Source organism: Equus caballus, chromosome 20, assembly GCF_041296265.1.
Source record: "Equus caballus isolate H_3958 breed thoroughbred chromosome 20, TB-T2T, whole genome shotgun sequence".
Classification (NCBI taxonomy): Eukaryota; Metazoa; Chordata; class Mammalia; order Perissodactyla; family Equidae; genus Equus; species Equus caballus.
The window spans coordinates 28,705,364-28,727,590 of NC_091703.1; the positions used below are offsets into that span (position 1 = coordinate 28,705,364).

General features: G+C 38.6%; 4 protein-coding genes across 6 annotated transcripts in view; 2 read left to right on the forward strand and 2 right to left on the reverse strand.

The window, feature by feature from the left end:
• Nucleotides 1–2,779: 2,779 nt before the first annotated feature.
• Nucleotides 2,780–3,127, reverse strand: H4C12 (H4 clustered histone 12). The gene is given in 1 exon segment (NM_001374453.1): nucleotides 2,780–3,127. A coding segment is annotated over 1 exon segment (312 nt). The 5' UTR covers nucleotides 3,121–3,127; the 3' UTR covers nucleotides 2,780–2,808.
• H2AC16 (H2A clustered histone 16) overlaps nucleotides 2,829–22,227 on the forward strand; it is a 47,700-nt gene continuing 28,301 nt past the window's right edge. The window contains exons 1-2 of one of the 3 annotated variants that reach the window (XM_070244349.1): nucleotides 2,829–3,121; nucleotides 3,628–3,918. In XM_070244349.1, the coding sequence (XP_070100450.1) occupies nucleotides 3,901–3,918 (18 nt within the window). In that variant the 5' untranslated portion in view covers nucleotides 2,829–3,121; nucleotides 3,628–3,900. Of the gene's footprint in view, nucleotides 3,122–3,627; nucleotides 3,919–22,227 lie in introns of those variants that run through there. The other 2 variants (XR_011429658.1, XR_011429657.1) reach the window with 2 other exon arrangements.
• H2AC15 (H2A clustered histone 15) lies at nucleotides 10,187–10,865 on the reverse strand. The gene has a single exon (XM_070244350.1). It carries the CDS (start codon nucleotides 10,643–10,645, stop codon nucleotides 10,253–10,255), a length of 393 nt encoding a protein of 130 aa, XP_070100451.1. The 5' UTR covers nucleotides 10,646–10,865; the 3' UTR covers nucleotides 10,187–10,252.
• On the forward strand, nucleotides 10,915–22,042 carry H2BC15 (H2B clustered histone 15). The gene is made up of 2 exons (XM_003363786.5): nucleotides 10,915–11,456; nucleotides 21,172–22,042. Exon 1 carries the CDS (start codon nucleotides 10,971–10,973, stop codon nucleotides 11,349–11,351), a length of 381 nt encoding a protein of 126 aa, XP_003363834.1. The 5' UTR covers nucleotides 10,915–10,970; the 3' UTR covers nucleotides 11,352–11,456; nucleotides 21,172–22,042.

Sequence of the window (22,227 nt, forward strand, 5' to 3'; positions counted from 1 at the left end):
GAAGCCAGCAGTCAATCAGTAATATTTAGTGACTAAATGAATTAAGTAATGTTCCTGATGCTATCAACAGAGACCCCTCCTAACTGACTCTATTAAGGTATACTCTCTAAGGTAGAGTCCTTAACAAATCTATGTTAAGTAATACATGCTAAATCTCAGGGCATTTAGTCATTACACTTTTGGTTTGATTTTAGAGTAAAGACTACGGTTTCTTTTTAGAAGTAGTTTTCCCAGTACAGCTGGAAAGTAAAGCTAAGCTGTTGTCTTAGGCTTTTGATGTCTTGTCTCTGACCACTGAACCTAGCAGATGTTTATAGCAAGATCTTTTTATGCAACAAACTTTGATGCATTAACCATATATAAAATAAACCTGTGAGCTTTGAACTAAATCCTCTCTTGGGAGAAAGGTAAGAACCTGAACTCTTGAACAGAACCTGTAGCCTCTCATTACACCAAAGGATTGATCCTTTGTCCCTTAATGTGGCTCAGAGCTTTGGGGCTTACAGTTCTACAGCCTTTGAGTGTGTTCTCTTATTTAAAGTTGAAATTGATAAAACAATGGTTTTAAAAGACTGAGATGTCCTCCTAGATTGGAAAAGATCTGTGGGACCAGTATCAATGGGAAGGACTAATGAGTCATATCTGAGGTAACCCAACCCCAGAAATTCTGATTGAATTGGTCTAGAGAAAGAACTAGTAATTGATATTTAAACAAATGAAAAACTTTTCCACGTAATTCTTACATGTTGTCACATAAGAGATCTCTGGTCCACATGATGTCTGGGTTTCTTTTTGGCAGTTAAATTCTATTCTATTCAGAAAAATGAGATGAGATTAATAGAAAGTTAGTGAGAACATGGAGTTAGGGGAAAACAAAAGTCACAGCAAACCTATCCAGTTATGCTGAATGCACTCTTGGAAAGCGAAGGAAGGCTTGTCCTGTCCTTCATTTACCACCCAGACTGTGAATACAAACAGTTATGATATTGTAGAAATAATCAAGATAATACCTTGTTGGTGAGGAAGAATTTTCCTCTACCCTTCAGGGTTCTTTCAGCTGGTCTAATAAATCAAAATAAGATAGATTAACAGGAAAAAATAAAATTTAGTTTCATACATAAGAGAACCCCACATGCATGAGAGAGTCACAGACCCCACATACTTGAGAGGTTTGAACACAGAGGGGTAAAATGAGGTATTTATGCCATCTTGAGGCAAGAGGACCTGGTGCTTCAGAGATGAGGGTGATTCACAGAACAATAAGAACAGATGTTCAGTAATTAGACGCCATACAGACAGGTCAGAAAAAATTTATTTCCAGTAATAGCTCATTATGGGCAAGCTTCTCAATTTGAATTCTTTAAGGGAGAGGTAAAGTTTCTCTTGAGCCTGCCAGGTCTCCATTGCCTTTAGCTCAAAACATTCAACATGTCAAAGTAGCACATCTTGGGGAGGCCTATTCTGAACCTCTTCAATCTCCATTTGCAAAAATTGTTTGAAAAAAACATCGGACATTAGGGTATTTCCAATAGCACCATAACGGAGACTAGAATGTCTCCTAATCTAATCATGCAATGGTTAGCTGAATCTTGACTGGAATGTGATGGTTAAATACAGTTGCTCACACCCAGTGGTCACAAAGTCAGATGCAATTAGAGTTGAGGCATAAATGAGTAATAATAAATGCTTCATGTTGCACTTACTGTGTCAGGCACTGGTATTTAAGCACTTTTCATTTATCAACTCACTAATCCTCACAATCCTTTGAGCTAGTTATTACTATCGTCATCACGTGATTGTTTAAATGAAGAAACTGAGGCCAGAAAAGATAGGTAATTTAGCCTGTTCTCACAGTTAGAAACTGTAGGCATAGCTTTGATCCCAAGCCATCGGCTTCTAATAGTTGTGCTTAAACCTTTTACCATCTTGCATCACTTTGGTAGTAAAGTTGTAAAACAAGATATTTACATCTTAACTTTTAAATTATTTTTTTCTTTTTTACATCCTAAATGAAGAGATTATTCTTTATGTCCCAAGTATACATGGGTCTGGTCATCGATGCCAGATCTGACAATTTTTCAAGAGCTAAAAATAAATGCATTTCTCATGTACACATGTTTACATTAGTGATAAACTCAAATTAAGAAAAAAATGTCTCAGAACACATCTGCCCTCCACACGTGGTGCATAAACTTTGTACTTTTGCTGTATCTGAATCAGTTCCTGTAACTGTCTCTGACGAGTTTGTAATCACCAATGACATTTCACCACGTAAATTAGCGAGTGCCGATTATGAGCGTCATTGTTCAATACTTTTACACATTCAAGTCTATTAGTAATTTAAACTGTTCTCTCCACTCGTTGTGGTAAACATGACTGAGACCAGCAATAGGTTATTTACTGTTCCTCCAGGCACATTGAATATACCAGTGACCTCCTGAGTCGACTAGACACGTTTTACATTTAGACGGAACATAGCAACCTCTAAAGACTCCCCACAAGCTTATCTCCTTGAGCAAACTAAATCAAGATCCCCTACTAACTGCACTTGTAAAAGTTGTTGGTTAAAAGGCTGGTAAACAGCAGTGGGGACCTCTGCTGAACACGGGTGCGGTGGAGCACGCAGGCGACTCCGCCCGGCGTTAAATGGCGACGCAGAGGAGTGACTCCACTCCAGCCTGTTGTGGTCTGGACACTTAGCTCCACGAAATATGAATGTCAAGCCAGCGTCACCGCTCCTCAGATGACAGGGTGAGGGGCCCTGAAAAGGGCCTTTTGTTACGTGAACGGAGTTGACAGAGCGAACACTCAGCCGCCGAAGCCGTAAAGGGTGCGCCCCTGGCGCTTGAGCGCGTAGACCACGTCCATGGCGGTGACCGTCTTGCGCTTGGCGTGCTCGGTGTAGGTGACCGCGTCCCGGATGACGTTCTCCAGGAAGACCTTGAGCACCCCGCGGGTCTCCTCGTAGATGAGGCCGGAGATGCGCTTGACGCCGCCACGCCGGGCCAGGCGCCGGATGGCGGGCTTGGTGATGCCCTGGATGTTGTCCCGCAGCACCTTACGGTGGCGCTTGGCGCCGCCTTTGCCCAGGCCCTTGCCGCCTTTGCCACGACCAGACATGGTGAGAGACAAAACCCCACAACGCTTTGTCGCCGCGCCGGCCGATGCAGGCCTTTATAGGTCCGTTGGCGGACCGAATTGAGAACGCAAGAAAGGAGGCGGGAATTCTCCCCTGAGTGGGGGAGGGGCATCTACTGGCAACACACAGGCCTTTTTATGTTCCCTTGTACTGTTTTGAACCGTAGTAACTATTTTGTTACCACGTCTTAAGACTTTAAAAATTACTTTTGAATGAGAACGCAAAACATTGATGTTGTGGAAAATACAAAAAAGGATAAGCAATAAAAGAACAACAACCCGTTATCCCACCATGCAGAGATCACCACTGCTAGCTAATTCAATGTCTTGGTGAAGAGATAGATGTACATATTTTTTCAAAGAAAATTTGCACAATGGCAGACTTGGAGTTTTGGAACCTCTTTACACATTATATGTTACTCAATTTCCCTTATCTAAGGAGAAAAAAGAATTTTTTTCTTGTTACTTAAATGAACCCATTTGTTATAGGCTAACAATGTTTGAAACGGCAAAGCTTCTACTGGTCTGTCAGTTCCTTCAGTCTTCTGATGGCTGACTTTGCTGTGACTGCAGAAGAGGGATTGCAGGTCAAGGTGACACCAGCTGCCGTTTTCATGCAGGAACCACAGTGGCAGATCCCCACAGCCCGTCTCTTCCTCTTGGTTTTGCCACAGAAGGAACAAGTGTACATGGCGTGACGGCTGATTTCAATTTTCTTCACCATTTTCCTGAGAGGCACCATAATGGACAGCATATTTACCAATGACTCCTACCTGTTTGGTATGTTTAGCCATGTCACTGCAAAGTAGCTCTGAGCCCAGAGAGTGAAAAAAGTTATTTTTAGTGTCTGCTTATTATTCCTTCTTATGAATTCTCCATAGTACAATTTTAACCAATTCCCTAGCAGCCAGTTTTAGTTTTTTAAATAATTCACTTTTTCCACATTTAACATAAGTTTACTTCTTCACTATACTTGGGTATACTATACTATACTGAAAATTCTAATGAAGGGTAGCAAAATGTGCCACTCTAAAATATGCCTGTTTCTCATAAGGATTGTTTTTGAGAAAAAATATACAGGAGAAGCTCTAAAAACATTAGAATTTAGCCTTTTGTAAGGGGAATTTACACTTATAAGGGAAATCTCCATTGGTAAGGGTATCTCCCTTTGTGTACCAGGAACAGAATGATGACTCTAAATCACAAGAAATTCTCATCAGTGAAGAAAATACAGAACTTAAATCTACCTAACAACTTTACCCTTGTTCACTGAGCTTCTCCTAGCAACCTCCTATTGTTACCAGAACATTGAGTTCTTGTTGTTTCCCAGGATAGAAATCAAGAGAGACAACCAATGGGAGCAGAAAAGTAAAAGTTTTATTAGCTTGTGCACAGGAGAGGCACAACAAAGCAGGTACAGAAAGGAAAGGGGCAGCTGGCCAGCTCGTTAGGGAGCGGGATTGTGGGGATTTTATTAGGCCAAGGCTGGGGAGGAGTGCCTTGTGATGGCATGTAGAGGTGGGCTTTCCCTGCACCTGTGCTGTTGTTCAATATGCCACCTCATGTGATGCATGTATCATTAACACGCTAGCTCTCTACCCCTGGGTGTGCTTTTTACTATGGTGATGGGCCTAGGGTCACATTCAGTGGACTCCTGGGTGCTGGGGCACATGCCTAAACCCAGGAAAGCCCTGAGGCTGTGGAATGGGGATCTTGGTGGCCTCTGTCTGAATCTCCTAGCCTGCCTATTGGTTAAGGCCCATCTTGTTAGGGCCTTATCTCATTAGGCCTGGGGCCTTGCAGATGGCCTTGTCTCATTAGGCTGGTTCCTGCCTCACTATAACTGGTCTCCCCCTCTCCCCACTTCCCTTTCATCCCCTCACCCCAACATCTTTCTTTTGTCTTTAGCTGAAGATGTCTTTTAAGGTGGTGGCTTGGGGCATTTAGGGGAATTTTACTAAGTTCTCCTTGGTGTCTCCCATGCACATATTGTAGGGGAGGAAGACAAATCCTCTACCCACTCTAGGTCCTTCTGTCTGGGCTATGAATTAAATTCATCTGAGACAGAATAACAGGAGAAAATCAAACAAAGCTGTATACATGGGAGACACTCAGGAAAACTGAGCAACTCACCAAAATGGGGGAGGCTGTTCCCTTAACTACTATTTTTGGCTAAAGACAGAGGAGAGTGTTGGGGATAGTGGTTTGGGGCTTCAAAGGGGAGGAAGGCAATTCACACGGAAAGGGAAAAGCAAGTGTTTGGTAGACAGAACTTTGATAAGAATGGGCTTAACAAGGACCCTCACGGTCTATGGATACCCAGAGTTATCTATGGTGATGGCTTGTCCCGGGGACAGGAAGCCCTTCTCTCTTAAATTCTTTCAGGCAGTTAGGGGGAAGGTCAAAGTCTCATTCAGAGTCTTTTGTTCTTAAAAATAATCAAGGCAAGGCAAAGAGATACATTTTGGGGTGGCCAATTCTGATCTCCCACAATGTACATGAGATGTACATGTTATTAAACTTCTGTTTGTCTCTTGTTAATCGGACTTATTACCAGGGTGGGAGAGTGTCTCAGTCACAGAAACCAGAAGGGTGGAGGGAAAATAATTTTCCTTCCCCCAAGTTATTCTTTTCTATTACATCAAAAAATTTAAACTGTAGTTGTATTAGAGATCATAATTTGGTACCGCAGTTCTCATTATTTATTTTCAAAATTTCCTAATCTAGTTTCACAAGATTCCTCTTTTGGGCAATCATTTTGTGGACTTTGAAAACAATTTCCTTTGGGCTTTTAATCATAATTGCATTAACTTTATAAATTAATTGGAATAGAATTAAAATCCTTTAAAAATCAAGTTCTCATATCCAGAAACTTGGTGTTTCTAGTTTTTTTAAAAGCCTTTTATTTTTTAGTGACCAAACTAAAGATTTGATTTTCATACAATATTTAAAATGGAATAATCTTTTATTCATACAGTGAATTTTCTTTTTTATTTCCCCCCCAACAAATATAGGGTTATCCTCTGAAATTGTTTCAACACTAATGTAATTTTTAAAACTCCAATAACTATTTTAACGTAACCTCTCATTCTTCAATTGTTTGTTTGAAAAGTGGTTACAAGCTGAAACGTTGCAGTTAGAAAAACCTGGTCTTAAATTAAATCTTCTCTACTGACCAAATTTTAGCTGACTTGCTTATGCTGTCTAAAATCTTTGCTCATCTATAAAGTTGTATTGGAGTAGGAAGAGTACTTACTTCATGAAGTTACTGTAAGAATTAATGGAGATAACTGTTATAAAATACTGAATATAGAGCCTACCTCTATTTAATATAATAAGTAATTTTTATTTTTAGTAACTAGATTTAAAATATTCTGTATTTATATTGAATGGGTTCAGAACCAGTATTCCCAGAATGTGCCACTTTGGCATGTAGATTATTTTAAGCTGAAGACAATTAAGGCCCAGGAGACTGAGGAAGAGCTTTTTACCTCCTTGTTAACTGCCTGAATGAATTTAGATAGGGGGCCTGGTCCAGGAAGAGAGCTATCACCAGAGATAACTACGAAAATTATGGGCTAGTGTGGTAAACTGTGGGGGAGATTGGCAGGGCCTGTTTCTTCAAATTCCTCTCTGTGTCCCATTGTCTCTGCATAGCTTGACAAACATTTGTTTATCAAACATTTGCTCTTTCCTTCTTCCTGTGAATTGTCTTCCTTCCCATTGAAGCCTCAGGCCCCCATCCCCTTCTCCAAATCTCAGGATGGCATATAATCCTCAATTGCCTAACTGCCCTGGAACCTCTTATGTTTATGTGAGGCTCCAGTACATAAGAAATGAAATTTGTTTTTCTCCTGTTAATCTGTGTTATGTTAATTTAATTAATAGACCAGTCAAAAGAACCTGGAAAGTGTGGGGGAGGGACAAATTTTCCTTTACCCTCCTAGGTTCTTCGTTTATATATCTATCAAATATATTAAAATATATTTACATTAATAAATAATAAAAAGATACATTAAAATATTGTATATTTCATATTAAATAATATATTAAATAACATTTGTTTTTACTACATATCTGTTATTAACACCAAGTCCAGAGTCATTTTAAACATGCATTTATAGATTTTTATTGACATTTATTTTTGGTCAAAGTATATTTTAATATTTATTAGCCTGAATAAAATAAACATCTATTACCTTGTTCTTCTGTGCAAATTTCTGATATATGGATGTAAATTTTTATCAAGTATTCTCTATTTTGAAACAGTTTTTAATTAGTATCCTAACAACTAAAAATATAAGTGGAGGATAGTCACAGTAAAGGACCCATTCCTGCTCCATCTTTACCAAAACCCCACCCTCAGACACTACCACTACAGCAGTAAAATTAATATTTTTATATAAACAGTTGCAGTAGTAAGCAGAGATAAAAGTCTGGAAAAGGAGAAACTTATAAAAACTACAAAAAACAATCTTAGGAGAAAGGCATTATTTGGGAGCCTCAGAAATGTGTATTGTTGGGAGCTCCCTAATTCTCCGCCTTTAGTTTTTGCCCCTTGTCCAGTGTCCCTGCCTTCCTCCAAACTACTGGACCCCAAAGTCACTCAAGCTTTTTCATTATTCCGGTAGGTAATTAATTTTCATTAAAATCAGTAGCATTTATTTAAATATGAGGTTGTTGATAGATTGGAAGAAGCAGGAGGTAGACTCAATTAACAAGGTCATCCAGATCAACCTTTTTCCAGATAAATTACTATCGTGAAGTGATAAGGCAGGATAAGTCTTTCCAACTGGTCTTTGCGCCATGGACCCCTCTGATCTTAAGTCGGCCTCCTCCATTTTAACTACTTTGAATATTCATTTAACAATCCCTACATTTTCCTGTATGCAATCTTATCCTCATTTAACCTCAACTTCTTTTTTGCTCTTATTTTATATCACTTAATTTTATTATGAAATTAACAAATTTGTTGACCGTATTTTATGGGCTTGTCATTAAACTAGGGTCTAGGGAGATGTAAATATAAATAAAACTCAGTCTCTAAGGGACTTTGTAAATTAGTGGATAAGATGCACAATAAATCTAATATGGAAAGACACTGTGGGGTGCTTTCGTAGTTGTCCAGAGTCTGTAAGGAGAGAAATTAATAAGAAGACTAACTCCAGAAAGGAAGTTTAAATAATACTTTCATAAATCTTCTGCCACTGAAATTGAACTTTTCCTTTTATGAAAATAACTTTAAAGTATAAACCATGACATTCTAAAAACTTCTTCAGGATTTAATTGCAATTAAAAATATCTAAATTATTTTAGCAAGACTTTTTTTTTTTTTTTTTTGCTGAGGAACGTTTGCCTAAGCTAACATCTGTCACCAATCTTCCTCTTTTTGCTTGAGGAAAATTCATCCTGAGCTACCCTCTGTGGCTAATCTTCCTCTGTCTTGTATGTGAGTCACCGCCACAGCATGGCTGATGAATGATGTAGGTCCACACCAGAGAACCAAATCTGGGCCACCAATGTGGAGTGCACCAAACTTAACCACCCGGCAACTGGGCCGGCCCCAGCAAGATTTTTTTGAAAGTTTTGTTATCTTCACTTTTAAATCCAAGTTTTAATTTGTTTCTGATTATGCGGATAGTTTCTGTTCATGTATCAAGTAAACTCGTAGGTGCTTTTTCCAATGAGATTGGCGTAATAGTCAATTAATTCAAAAAATGTGGAATTATAAACAATGATATACATATCACACTTGAATATTTTATTTTACCTAAAATATAAAAATTTATATTCATTTGTCAGTTATTTGATTATAGGTTCATTGATTTGATAAATCAAAACCACAACAATAATTATAATGGTATGATTTTAACAATGTGGTGGTTCTTAAAGGGGGGAACAGAAACAATGCAATAAAGCAAGTGCTAGTAATTGCATCACCAACATCAATAATAAGAACAACATAATATTATATTATTAAAAACGAAAGAAGTCAAGGGGGTCTCCTTTGGAGCTATTTCACTTATTCTACTTGACATTTCTAGTTCTAAGAGAAATAGTTGTTTAAAACTTACACAAATAATGCAGATGACTTTTTAAGAGGGAAAAACTGAATAATAAGATTCACAGAAATCAGGATTTGGGTACTGCAACATCAAATAATCATAAACTAAAAAGAAAAGGAAAGAAAGGTAGTATTTACCTCCTTTTTGTGATTGCTGCAATCACTTTTATTCCAAGGAATATTATTTGCATGTGATTGTAGTTGAGATTTAAATATAGGAAATACAAATATTTCAAGACTTGGAAAATATGTTTATTCCAATGGACTAGAAATGCCATAGAAATTCATTTCCATTAAGATATATTCATGAGGAAAAACTAAACTAGCTGATGTGCACTTAGGTGGAGAGGAATTGAAGGCTCTCTAGCTGGGGTGACTTGGTGATCTGAGAAGGCTGTGAGTGATGATGGTGGGGGAAGGGGACAGCAAAAATCGGCAATATCAGGACTATATGATCCTGATGTGGTAAGGTAAAGAATCTGATTTACAATGTCCACCTTTCGTAATATTTGTTGTTAAGGCACACGACCTTCCTAATCAATTCCACACCACCTTTACTTCACTACCATTTATGTAAACAGTCCTTTATGAATTGTATTCTCTGCCTGAACTGATACCGAAACGAGGAATTTACCTGCCTGGATTACTACAGCATCCCCATTTTGGAGGGTGAGGTGTCCTTAGATTCAAAGACCAAATCATAGGGTGCTCAATTTTTGTCCCAGATGGACATTTAATCCTACACAGGTTATCACCAGGATATCCAAATTTTGCCCTAGCGGGTCTATCAAATTCAAGCTGTATTTATTCAGTAAAGGTTTTGTTCTTTACAAGGCAAACTAATTCAGGGCCTTAGGAAAATAAAACAATATACTTTTTAAATGACTTAGTCAAACTTTCTTTATAGTATTAGTTCATATTCAACATCTCGCTGCTATCCTGGAACAATGTCACTTGAAGACACAGCTCACTTTTGTGATAAAGTGGTTGGCTCTGAAAAGAGCCTTTTGGTTTGGACAGGAGATATAAGCTGCACGCTATGCCAGACTTCTACTTGCCCTTGGCCTTGTGGTGGCTCTCGGTCTTCTTGGGCAGCAGCACGGCCTGGATGTTGGGCAGCACACCACCCTGCGCGATGGTCACTTTGCCCAGCAGCTTGTTGAGCTCCTCGTCGTTGCGGATGGCCAGCTGCAGGTGGCGCGGGATGATGCGCGTCTTCTTGTTGTCGCGGGCCGCGTTGCCCGCCAGCTCCAGGATCTCGGCCGTCAGGTACTCCAGCACCGCCGCCAGGTAAACGGGAGCACCGGCCCCCACCCGTTCGGAGTAGTTGCCCTTGCGGAGCAGGCGGTGCACTCGGCCCACGGGGAACTGCAGACCAGCTCGAGAAGAGCGGGTCTTGGCCTTGGCGCGAGCTTTGCCGCCCTGCTTGCCTCGTCCGGACATGATGAGGGTGTAACCACTGACCAGGCTAATGTCTGAATTGAGCCAACCAGAGCTACATTACTTATAGTCTTTACTGGGCGCGAAAATGAAAGTGTACTATTGGCTAAAACTACAATTTCACTTAAACCAATGGAATCGTGGTTTTGAAATACGTTTATTTTGATTGGGCAAAATCAACATGACGTTTCAAGGATTCTCCACCAATCAGAGACAGGACTTTATTCACTGCCTTCTTTGTATAAGAAGCAGTGAATGAAGAGGACATTTACAGTCTCATACTCATTCTTCTTATTACCCTCTGGTGTTCCTGCCATCGTTGTCGACCATGCCTGAACCTTCTAAGTCGGCCCCTGCTCCGAAGAAGGGCTCCAAGAAGGCGGTGACCAAGGCGCAGAAGAAGGACGGCAAGAAGCGCAAGCGCAGCCGCAAGGAGAGCTACTCCGTCTACGTGTACAAGGTGCTGAAGCAGGTCCACCCCGACACCGGCATCTCGTCCAAGGCCATGGGCATCATGAACTCGTTCGTCAACGACATCTTCGAGCGCATCGCGGGCGAGGCGTCGCGCCTGGCGCATTACAACAAGCGCTCGACCATCACCTCCAGGGAGATCCAGACGGCCGTGCGCCTGCTGCTGCCCGGGGAGCTGGCCAAGCACGCCGTGTCCGAGGGCACCAAGGCCGTCACCAAGTACACCAGCTCCAAGTGAGCCCGTCTGCAGCGGAGTGACTCGTCAAGCTAGGCCCACACCCCAAAGGCTCTTTTCAGAGCCACTCAGTATTCCAAAGAGAACTGGCACTCGCTTTTTACAGCGGTAAGTGTTTCTTATTTGCTACAGAGGAACCGTTTCCGCGTTTCCACATCTTGATCTTGTTCGAGTTTTTCACTACAATGTACGTGATGCAGCAACGCTCGAGACATTTATGAACAAGCATCGCGTTCATTAGATAAATGTAGTAAAGAAAAACAATGTACCCTTTGTCCCCAAACAAAATCCGCTCACCTTTAAAAATGTTACCCTAGCAGAAGTTTTCGCCAGCAATTCCTTGAGCGCTGTCCTTCATTTTGCCGCGTGCCTGAACTAATGAAGCGCTTGGCACACTCTAAGAAACATACAGATCGTCTCAATTATTTGAGTTTACGTTTGGGGGCTGTGGTGGCTCTCTTCCCTTTCCCTGACTTTGTATTTGCCACATACTAACTTAGAAAGGCAGAAGAAAAAAAATGGAAGTGAACCCAATTTACGCGTCAGTCAGGCGCCGCGTTGACACCGAGAGCCAATCCAGACGCTGCGCGGGCAGTTTGAAATTAACCACCGATTTCCCTTTGCGAGTCTGTCCTAATTGGGAGAATTCTGGGAAGTGTGGCTTTGTGGTAGGAAATCTGCCATTTCACCCTCTCCTCATTTCTCTGAGTGAAATTCCCCTACGAAAGGGGTTAGGTTTTACTCGCTACCCTTTGTGTCAGGGTCTGCTGCATATTTTTCTCTCTGTGTGACTTGCATTTACTATTTCTCTATTAAGTGGAAGAAATTTTAAGAAACTGGGAAGTAGAGCAGGAGAAGGGCTGTTCCCTCACCCCCTCGCCAATTCAGGAAGTCAAAATCCATCTCCATTTTAAGCCCTCAGGAATGGCATATTTAAAACTATTGGGTTTTTGCCGGAAAACGGCATGGAAACGCTTCCACATTGAACCGTATCAGCTGAAGGTTTTTGACGATACCTTTTATCCAGTTACAACACTCCACTGATAATTTCACTCTGAGGTGTTTACATGAGAATATTGTGTGCACACGCAACAGGAGACATACAAAATGGAGTAGCGTTATTCTTAACAGCAAAATAGAAGCAACCACACGTTCATGGCCAAAAGAACAAACACATTTATTGAGGTATATTCACACAATGGGATATCATATAGCAGAGAAAATAATTGAAATACACAGTACTTGGCTGAATTTCAGAAACATAAATCTCAGAAGTTTCATATATAACATTTTATAAAGCTCAAAAATAGAACCAAAGTATCTGTTAAAGAGAACTTCATGAATAAATTTTTTAAAATATCAGGCAGTGGGTACCTCAGGGATAAAGGCAGAGCAAGGGGATAGGGAAAAAACAGTAAATACGCCGACATTCTAGATTTGGGATTAGCAGTTCTATCATGAGTGTTTTATGTACTTTGCTTTATACTTTAAGTGGACGTTACATGGATTCCCTTTATGTATCAGATACTGTGCTGAAAAATAGAATAGAGAGGGAAACAACCTGTGTATAGAAACAACTTCTAGGCATCGTATATTTGTCAAAAAGGAAAGTTCATACGTGAGAACCTAATAGTGTTTCTCTAGATAATATTAACATTCTTTTAAAGAGTAGGAGAAAAGGAAGACAGAGGTCATTAAAATGGCCTGTGGACTTAAAACACTCAAGATTTTGGCTACAGTTAGAGTCAGTAGCTGCCCCCTCCAGCTCCTCCAGCTCCTCTAGCTCTTGTAAACTTCCTGTTTATACAGCTTCTCAAAATCTCTGTGACAGCTCCCTGATGGCGGTGTGTATATATACATGTGCATGTGTGTATTTTGTATATATTTTATGTATTTAAATATATATGTATGTATATCCCTCCCTCAATTCTGTTAGAAGAGAAATTATACTTTTTCATTTATGTATCTTCTCTCCTACCATGTCCCTCTCAAGATATTTGAGGACAGTATACTCGCCATACATTTGGGGTTTTTTTCATCACTACTTTTCAGAGTACATGTGCCTTTGATCCTGTCCATTCATCCATTAATTCAGATCATTGGCAGAAAATTCTGATATTGTTTTGTTTTACAGAATGAGGAAACAGCAGATGAAATTCAGGAGAGGAAATGGGAAGAGCATTTAGAGAGATTAAGTTACCTAAACACATTCTCCAGGCCCAGGATATATATATATATATATTTTCTCCATATAGTCATATATATATATATATATAGGTATTCATATATACATATATTCACATATATATATAAGTTTGGTCTATCAGAGAGTGCTTGATGACTTGGAATTGTCAGCGGGGAAGATGTCTAGAAGAATATGAAGGAGGGGCCGGCTAAAGCCTGTGGGCAGAATAGAAAGGAGCATGCAGAAGAAATTGGTGGCCCCTCTATACAAGGTTTACATGTCAAGTTCATTACACTCCAGTAGTTAGAAAGTTAAAATTTCTAAAAGAGAGGGTGAGAAAAATTTAAAAAAAAAACTCAAAGCTAGATTTTGTGGGTTATTTGCACCTTGGTGAGCTAAGGTAAGGGTCTAACCCTTTGTTGCTGAAGTTATCTTGATTAATTTATGCCATCATTGATCAGCCTTGGGAAATTGATTTGAGCTAATCCAAACCTGGATGTCACTTTATTGTTTTACACTGGGGTTTATACTTAGTATCTTCAAGAATTCATGTGATTTGCCCCAAATAATTTTAGGTCAATTATTTTTTTTCCCTAAAGAACAATTTATAGAACAGAAAGGGAACTGATTGGAGCATAGAAATAGATCAGAGACTCTGAAGGACAGTTTTTCCAAGTTATGTCACCTGAAAATGGCCTTTGTTCAGCCTAGAGAAATTTATGTTTTTGTCATTGGAAACAGCACTTCCTTCCACGGAGATTGTTCAAAATGTACTGACAAAGCTTAACTCTTTTTTTACTCCTGTCTAGATTCCATGTAGTTTACCATCCTTCAGTTATGACATTATATTGGGCACTTTAATTTGGCTACCACTTATCTTAGTTACATTTTAGATTCCCTGATGCGGAACACGCACGCATCTCATCCTCCAAAAATATCCAAACCTTCTCAAATGGGTATTGCTTCTACAGATGACTAGTTTATCCATTTCCTAACACCTTTTAACTTCTATTTCAGAGGTTCACCTTTTCTGATATTGTCACTAAATCATAAAAATGCTGCCTGTTGGGAGACTTCGTGAAGTAAAGAAGAGGTGTGGTAGTAAAAAACAAACAAATTAACAAAAACACAAGGAAATTTTTCCAGACCTGAATAGTGATAAAAAATTTCTATCAGGGGCTGGCCCCGTGGCTGAGTGGTTAAGTTCGCGCGCTCCGCTGCAGGCGGCCCAGTGTTTCGTTAGTTCGAATCCTGGGCGCGGACATGGCACTGCTCATCAGACCACGCTGAGGCAGCGTCCCACATGCCACAAGTAGAAGAACCCACAACGAAGAATACACAACTATGTACCGGGGGGCTTTGGGGAGAAAAAGGAAAAAAAAAAAATTTCTATCAACTCCTATAGAGTTGAACACTCACATAAGTATTCCTAGGGGTCAATGATGTGACTGATTCAAATTAAGGGTTTATTAAGGGCCTAAAAATGCAAAGAACAATGCTAAGAACTAGATGGGGATAGACTCTGAGGACAAATAACCCCACCCACTGCAGGTTTGTAACAATTCCCACACCTGATAGAAGGAAGAATAACTTAAGAGCCTCAGCCAAAGGTCTGTGTTTACATTAGAAATAAGCAATTATTTTTGATGGAGAAATTGTGAAAAGCTGTAAGGTTACACTGGGATGCCAAGGATATTAATTTGAGGCGAACCTTTAAATTTCAAGACCCAAGGGCAGAGACTCAGGCCAGGTCCTAGTGCAGCCATTTGGAGAAGCAGTGGGGGTTGCAACCTGTGTTCATGGATGACCTGTGAGGTCAATGCTTAATGTAGTTTATTAAACAATACTATCCAGCAGTGTGCTCCTTGATATTCACCCAAAGGAGTTGAAGCTTGTGTACATGCAAAACCTGCACGTGGATGTTTATAGCAGCTTTATTCATAATTACCAAAACTTGGAAGCAACAAAGATGTCCTTCAGTAGGTGAATGGATAAATATTAACTGTGGTGCATTCAGACAATGGAGTATCATTCAGTGCTAAAAAGAAATGAGATGTGAAGCCATGAGAAGACATGGAGGAACTTTAAATGTATATTAGTAGTGGAAGAAACCAATCTGAAAATGCTACATACTATATGATTCCAACTGTATGATATGTTGAGAAAGGCAAAAACTATAGAGGCAGTGAAAAGATCAATGGTTACTAGGCGTTTGGGGGGAGGGAGAGATGAATTGGTGGAGAATAGATTTTTAGGGCAGTGAAAATATTCTATATGAGAGGCCAGCCCCATGGCCGAGTGGTTAAGTTGGCGCACTCTATTTCCTGCGGCCCAGGGTTTCGCTGGTTTGGATCCTGGGGGCGGACATGGCACCACTCATCAGGCCACGTTGAGGTGGCATCCCACGTGCCACAACAAGAAGGACCTACAAGTGAAAATACACAACTATGCACTGAGGAGATTTGGGGATTAAAAAGCAGAAAAAAAAAAAAGAAGATTGGCAACAGTTGTTAGCTCAGGTGTCAATCTTTAGAAAAAAAATTCTATATGATACTATAATGATGGATACATTTCATTATACATTTGTCCAAACCACAGAATGTACAACACTAAGAGGGAAGCTTAATGTATTATGAACTTTGGGAGATTGTGATGTGTCAGCGTAGGTCCATCAGTTATAACAAATGTACCATCGTGGTGAGAGATGTTGATAATGAGGGAGGCTATGCATATGTGGGGACAAAAAGTATATGGGAAATCTCTGTACCTTCCTCTTAATTTTGCTGTGAACCTAAAATAAAGTCTTAAAAAAAAAGGCAAAGATAAAGCAACATATAGTTGTTTATGCATTTCTTACGTATTTAGCTAGTTGACTTCTGAACTATCTTGTCACTCAAGAACAACAAAACATATGCTATTCTACCAATTGACCACTTGATGCCAAATTTCCTGTTTGTTCAAACTGCCTATGAAAATATATAGGTGACTTAATATGTTTAATTTGCCATATGGCAAGATGTAAATGACTGCCTACCGTGAAAAGTCTCTCAAGGCTAAGGTCTTGAGACCGGGGAAGAGGCACACTACTTTGAATCTTCGTCTCACATTCAGATTGAATAGGTCTGGACTATATCTTTTTGGAAACTGTATTTATAATTTATTTATAATTATTTATAATATATAATATTATATAAAATGTATATTATATCAAAGTAATGAATATTAATTATCTCAATAAATTAATTAAATTGATAGTTCAATCAAATCAATTAATGTAACAGTTAAATTATTAATTAATGTGCTTATTAAAATAAATAATATTCCTTTATAATTTGTTTATAATTCCAAATTTCTGAATTTTTATATTAGACATGACTTTAAAAAGAATAATTTTAACATATGTTATAATAAAACATAGAAACAAAATATTTCCCAGAGGATTTCCTCAGATGCTTAGAATGAAGAACAGATCCATTAATAAATTGACATTTTTGATGTGTTTTAATTCTTTAAAAATGATTTTTTATATCATGTCTGCTTTAATTGTGAAAGCAATACAGAGTATAAAATTGAGAGTATAAGGATGGCCTATTCATGCAAATATTCAGGATCAGCATAGAACTAAATGTTTGATGATGGTGAGTGTCTGAAGTTCCCGCGCTTGTCTAACAAAAAGAAAACTATCAAGTTGCACTTTAATTAATATTAGGGGTATGTATATGTGATGTAAATATGGAGCTGCATCTAAAATATGTTATAATCCAAATATACCAGTGTCTTTTACCAGTTGGTTCTTGTGAAACAGTGTTTTGAGAATATGGAACCATATAAAATTCTCCCACTCAAATTTGAAAGATACCATTGTATAAATGTAACACCAGCCTTTTAAAAATAATTCTTTATTAATTTGATTTCACTGTAGCTTCATCTTAATTTACTTGTTTGTTTCCAACATTTTTAACTGACGTCTTGAAAATAAATCAGTGGAATATTAAGGTATTCTGTATGTGTTAATGTATTTGTATTTGGCAAAAGCCTTAAGAAATTGAAATTCAATGCTGCCTGCAATTAAAATCATTATGAGTGCATATGTGCTTATATATGTGCATATATTTATGATGTATATAATATATACATATAAAATATGTATTATTTGTAGACATATACACTAAAATATTTTATATTATAATTTTTACAAAATTCTTATTCCAAGAAGGTGCCAAAAAACACAGAGGCATAGTCTGTCCAGTCTCCAAATACTTCATGCTCATGGTACAGAACAGTAGGGAGAAGGGGAGTATAGATAGATCCTATCCTTCCAAATTTTAGCTATATAGTCCATGAAGCAAAATGCACTTTATGCATTCAAACATACACTGAAATATAGATATTATACATATATTTTACATATACATATTTAGTGGAATTAATGGAATAATCAGAAACAGGACACTCAAGGCCTTTGTATTTTTTGGTGTCCTCTTGGAGTAAGAGTGGTTAGAAATGTTAAAATTCCATTTTTTAGAAATAACTGGTGTGCAGATGATAATGACAGGGAGAATCATTTGGAACTATACATTGAAAAAAAACCCCACCATAGTAAGAGTATTCTCATATTTATTAGCTGTGGACTATATTAATTTTTGCAAAAGCTCAAAGTGGAATATTATGGCAATGGTTTTGGGGGGTTTTTTCTCCCCAAAGCCCCAGTACATAGTTGTATATCCTAGTTGTATGTCCTTCTGGTTCTATGTGTGATGCTGCCACAGCATGGCTTGACGAGTGGTGTGTAGGTCTGCACCCGGGATCCAAACTGGAGAACCCAGGGCCCCCAAGTGAGCACTGGAACTTAACAGCTACACCACTGGGCTAGCCCATCAAAGTGGAATATTAAAATTCTTAATGTATCATGAGAATTCTTTTAATATGTACCTGGATAAGAGTCCATTGTATGCTTTCTAAAATTTTTTCGAAGCTGTTAGCTCAGGAAGAAAAATGAGTTAGATTAAAAAAGTATTTTATGCTAGGACAAGATAAAAAACTTTCAGTGTAAAGGGTAACATGCACTTAGCCTTTACAAACAGTATTTTTAATCTGTCATTAAAGTGGTCTCAAAGTCCCCTGAGCTAGCTGGGTACATCAGCACTCGTGCAGAATAATCGAACATAAACCCTGCTATGGAGATTTCTCTCTCTGTGCAAGAAGCTAAAGTCCTTGAAGAGGAACTGATTACAAGTTTTGAGGCAAGGGAATTCCCGATGAGTCTAGGACATCATACTGACTGAAAGCAAGGATGATCTCAGATCTCTGGATTAACAATAAAAAGAGTTAGAGCAATAGGGGCCGGCCCAGTGGTGGAGTAGTTAAATTCACAGGCTCTGCTTCCGTGCCCGGGGATTCCCGTATTCCGGGCACAGACCTAGCACCACTTGCCAAGGCACGCTGTGGCGCCTCTCACATAAAATAGAGGAATATTGGCCCTGAGCTAACATCTGTTGCCAATCTTCCATACAAAAAAAAAAAAAAAAGAGCAGGAGAGAGGCAAGAAAGACTGAAAGAATCCCCACTGTGTAAGTAGTGCTAATCTGAGAATTAAGATTAAACAGAAAAATCGCTGTTAATTGGAATAGATTCAGCATGTAAAAAGCCAAGAATCCATGATAACAATCAATTGGAACAAATACTATGATGAACTGAATATGAAGTTCACACTGCACATCTCACAATTCATCTTTTCCCAGGTCATTGATCCCTACATGGCTGAGATCAGCATCATGCGCCCCAGAGAGCACCCATTCTCTCGCTATTAAGATTCTGTTGTACTTACATTAGCGAAAGCTCCACCTCCTGCAGTCCTATAGATCAAGGCTCAAAAAAGAGCTCCCTGAGAAACCCACTGATGCTTCACTCACTGAAATTTCATTTCAGAAGAGCAAATTTCAGTTTAATGACTGCCTTTGTTGGGAATCCAAACTCTAATTCCTGAGGCATTCTCAAATTATCCTGTGTATCAGCTTCTGACACAGCCACCCCAATGGTACCACCAACAATATGGTTACTAAATAAATAAATGAAAGGTTTGCTTTCTTTTTTGTCCTAAAGGCAGTGATTCTCAAACTGTGGTCTGGGGACCCTGAAAGTCCCTGAGACCCTTTTGGTGGATCTGTGAGGAGAAAATTGTTTTCATAATTATCTTGAAACTTACTTTCCTTTTCCACTGTCATTTTCACTTGACAGTTATATTGCAACAGATTGAATGCAGAAACAAATACAAGAATCTTTTTCTTTTATTAAGCCAGACATTAAAGATATTTGCAAAATGTAAAACAATGCTACTCTTCTTACTAAATCTTTTGTTATTTTGAAAAATATAGCTATCTTTGTAGAATAGATATGTTAAAATGGCTTTATTATTGTAATTTTAAAATGAACTGATAAATATTTTCCGAGTTTTAATTTCTAATAAGGTGAATGTCAATAGCTATAACCTGTGGAAACACAATGTCTTTGGATCCTCAGCACTTTTTAAGAGTGTAAATGGGTCATGAGACTGGACAGTTTGAGAGCTTCTGCCTTAGGGTATGTCACACTAGGAATGCTGGAACTACTGTTTTTTAAAAGTATTTGGAACATTCCTTCCTGTGTGCTTATGTTGCCATCTGGATACACAGATCCATTTGCTTCATTTTGCTGTTTATGTTTGAGGATTGGGCTTTTAAAATTTGGTTTTATTATTACATAAAATATTCTACGTAGTCCCAAGGTCAACTTTTCATACTATGGTTTATCTTTCCATTGTTTGTTAATTATAAGCAATATATGCATGTATTCTTAACAGCCCTCTATTAGATAAACAGTAACATCTTACACACCATTTTCTCTAACGTGCTTTTTTCACTGACAATATATATCTTGAAGATCATTCCATAACAGCATATGAAGCTTTTCCTTCTGTCTTATTTTCCAGCTGCATAATACTCTGGGTTTTCTTCTTTTTCCGATTCTTGGCTCTGTAATTCTTCATTCTCTTGATAGCTGCCTGATCCCTTCAATCAGATTGTTTTGTAGTTGTTTTAAGCATTAGGGTTGATTTGAGTTGTCTAGTCTACCATTACTGGAAATATAATCAATAGTATAGTAGTCATTAACATGCTTTTTGAACGTCAGCACCTAAATTTCTCTAGGACTTCCAATCCTTAAAATCTTTAAAATGCAGTTGTATAAAATTGATATGGGCCGGTACAGTCATTCCCTCTGGTCCAGGGATGGATTCCTCATGTACTAACTCAAGTTCTCACTAATGATGCTCAAGTTAGCAAATCAGTTGCCATGGTGAGTTAGTTGTGAATGACCAAAGAAAAGAGATGGCCAATTGAATGTAAATAAATAACTGGTCATAGGACTAGAGGAAGAGACTAAACACTATACTGTTGAGTCAAGAAGTCATGTTTATAAATTTAAAGAAATCAGTAACTTTTATAGTTAAAGTGTCTGTGAAGTACAAAGTTTAAAAACACAGAGATTAATTCCACCACCTTATTGGTAAAGGAAATAGGATGTACCTAAAAAAGTATATGTCATATTTGAGTCAAATTTCTTGAAGTATAGGCATTTCATTCTGGCTCTATATTTTTGCAGGGTCCACACCAAGGAGCTTAACATTCAACCACTCAAACATCTTCACCTCACCAACTAGGACATTTTTATCTGCTAATCACATCTTTCTTCCTTGAACTTTCACTTCCACCCTGTTTTCTACAATTACATCCACCACTTCTTGCACTAAGACGATTCTTCTCAAGCCATCAGAACACTGAGTTCATCAGAGAGCTAAGAGTGACATCTACAATGGCTTCACCAGTTCTGCCGCCCTGATGATCCTCTAATGTGTTTTTGTTGGATTGGAAAATCTAGATGGAGGGAAATCTTTGAATACCGTCCTGACTTCTTAAGTTGGGATGCCTAATTCTTCAGCTGTATCAACCTGCAGTAGTTGCTTACTCCCACCCACAGACTTCTACAAGCTACAAACCATAATTTAAATAACTTTTCACTTGTAATTTGATGGAGTTAAGAACTATAGAAGAATACATACAAATTCGTCTGCACTGTGCCCTGCTGCTCCAGTATCCCTGCCGTCAGTTCATTCTCTGCAGGAAGGTGATGAATGGCCTGCAATAGACCTTTAAGGCTGCTATCATTCTGTATCTATTTTATAGATGAATAAACTGATGCACAGAAAAGGGGAGTACTTTGTCTAAGTAGCTGGAGGATCAATGACAGAGTCTGTTTATGAACCTCATGGCAGTGACCTTCACTGTAAAAATGATAGATTCTGTGGTCTGTTGTTATACCATCAAACTAAATTCTTTTGAAATAAATGGAGATGAGCTGTTCATATTTGTTTTAATAGCACAAATAAGATGCCATTCTTTACTTAAAAAATGTTTTTCCTCCTTTTGTTCCCAAGGACAGGAAAAAAATAAAATGGAAACTTTTTCTTGGGGAACTCTGGTCAAATTCTCTTTGGAGGGTCATATAACTCCTCCCTATCATCATACAATTAATAATGTTTTCCTTTCCTGAGGGCAACAAGCATGTATAGCAAAGTCTCCCTGTTGAATATTGTACTGAAATTAAGATAAACTAAAATCTATATGTAACTTTTCCAAAAGTTAACGTTCAAAAATTGCA

Excerpts from the sequence above, each read along its gene's own strand:
- H2BC15 (XM_003363786.5), top strand. The coding sequence starts at position 10,971 with ATGCCTGAACCTTCTAAGTCGGCCCCTGCTCCGAAGAAGGGCTCCAAG.
- H2AC15 (XM_070244350.1), bottom strand. The coding sequence starts at position 10,645 with ATGTCCGGACGAGGCAAGCAGGGCGGCAAAGCTCGCGCCAAGGCCAAG.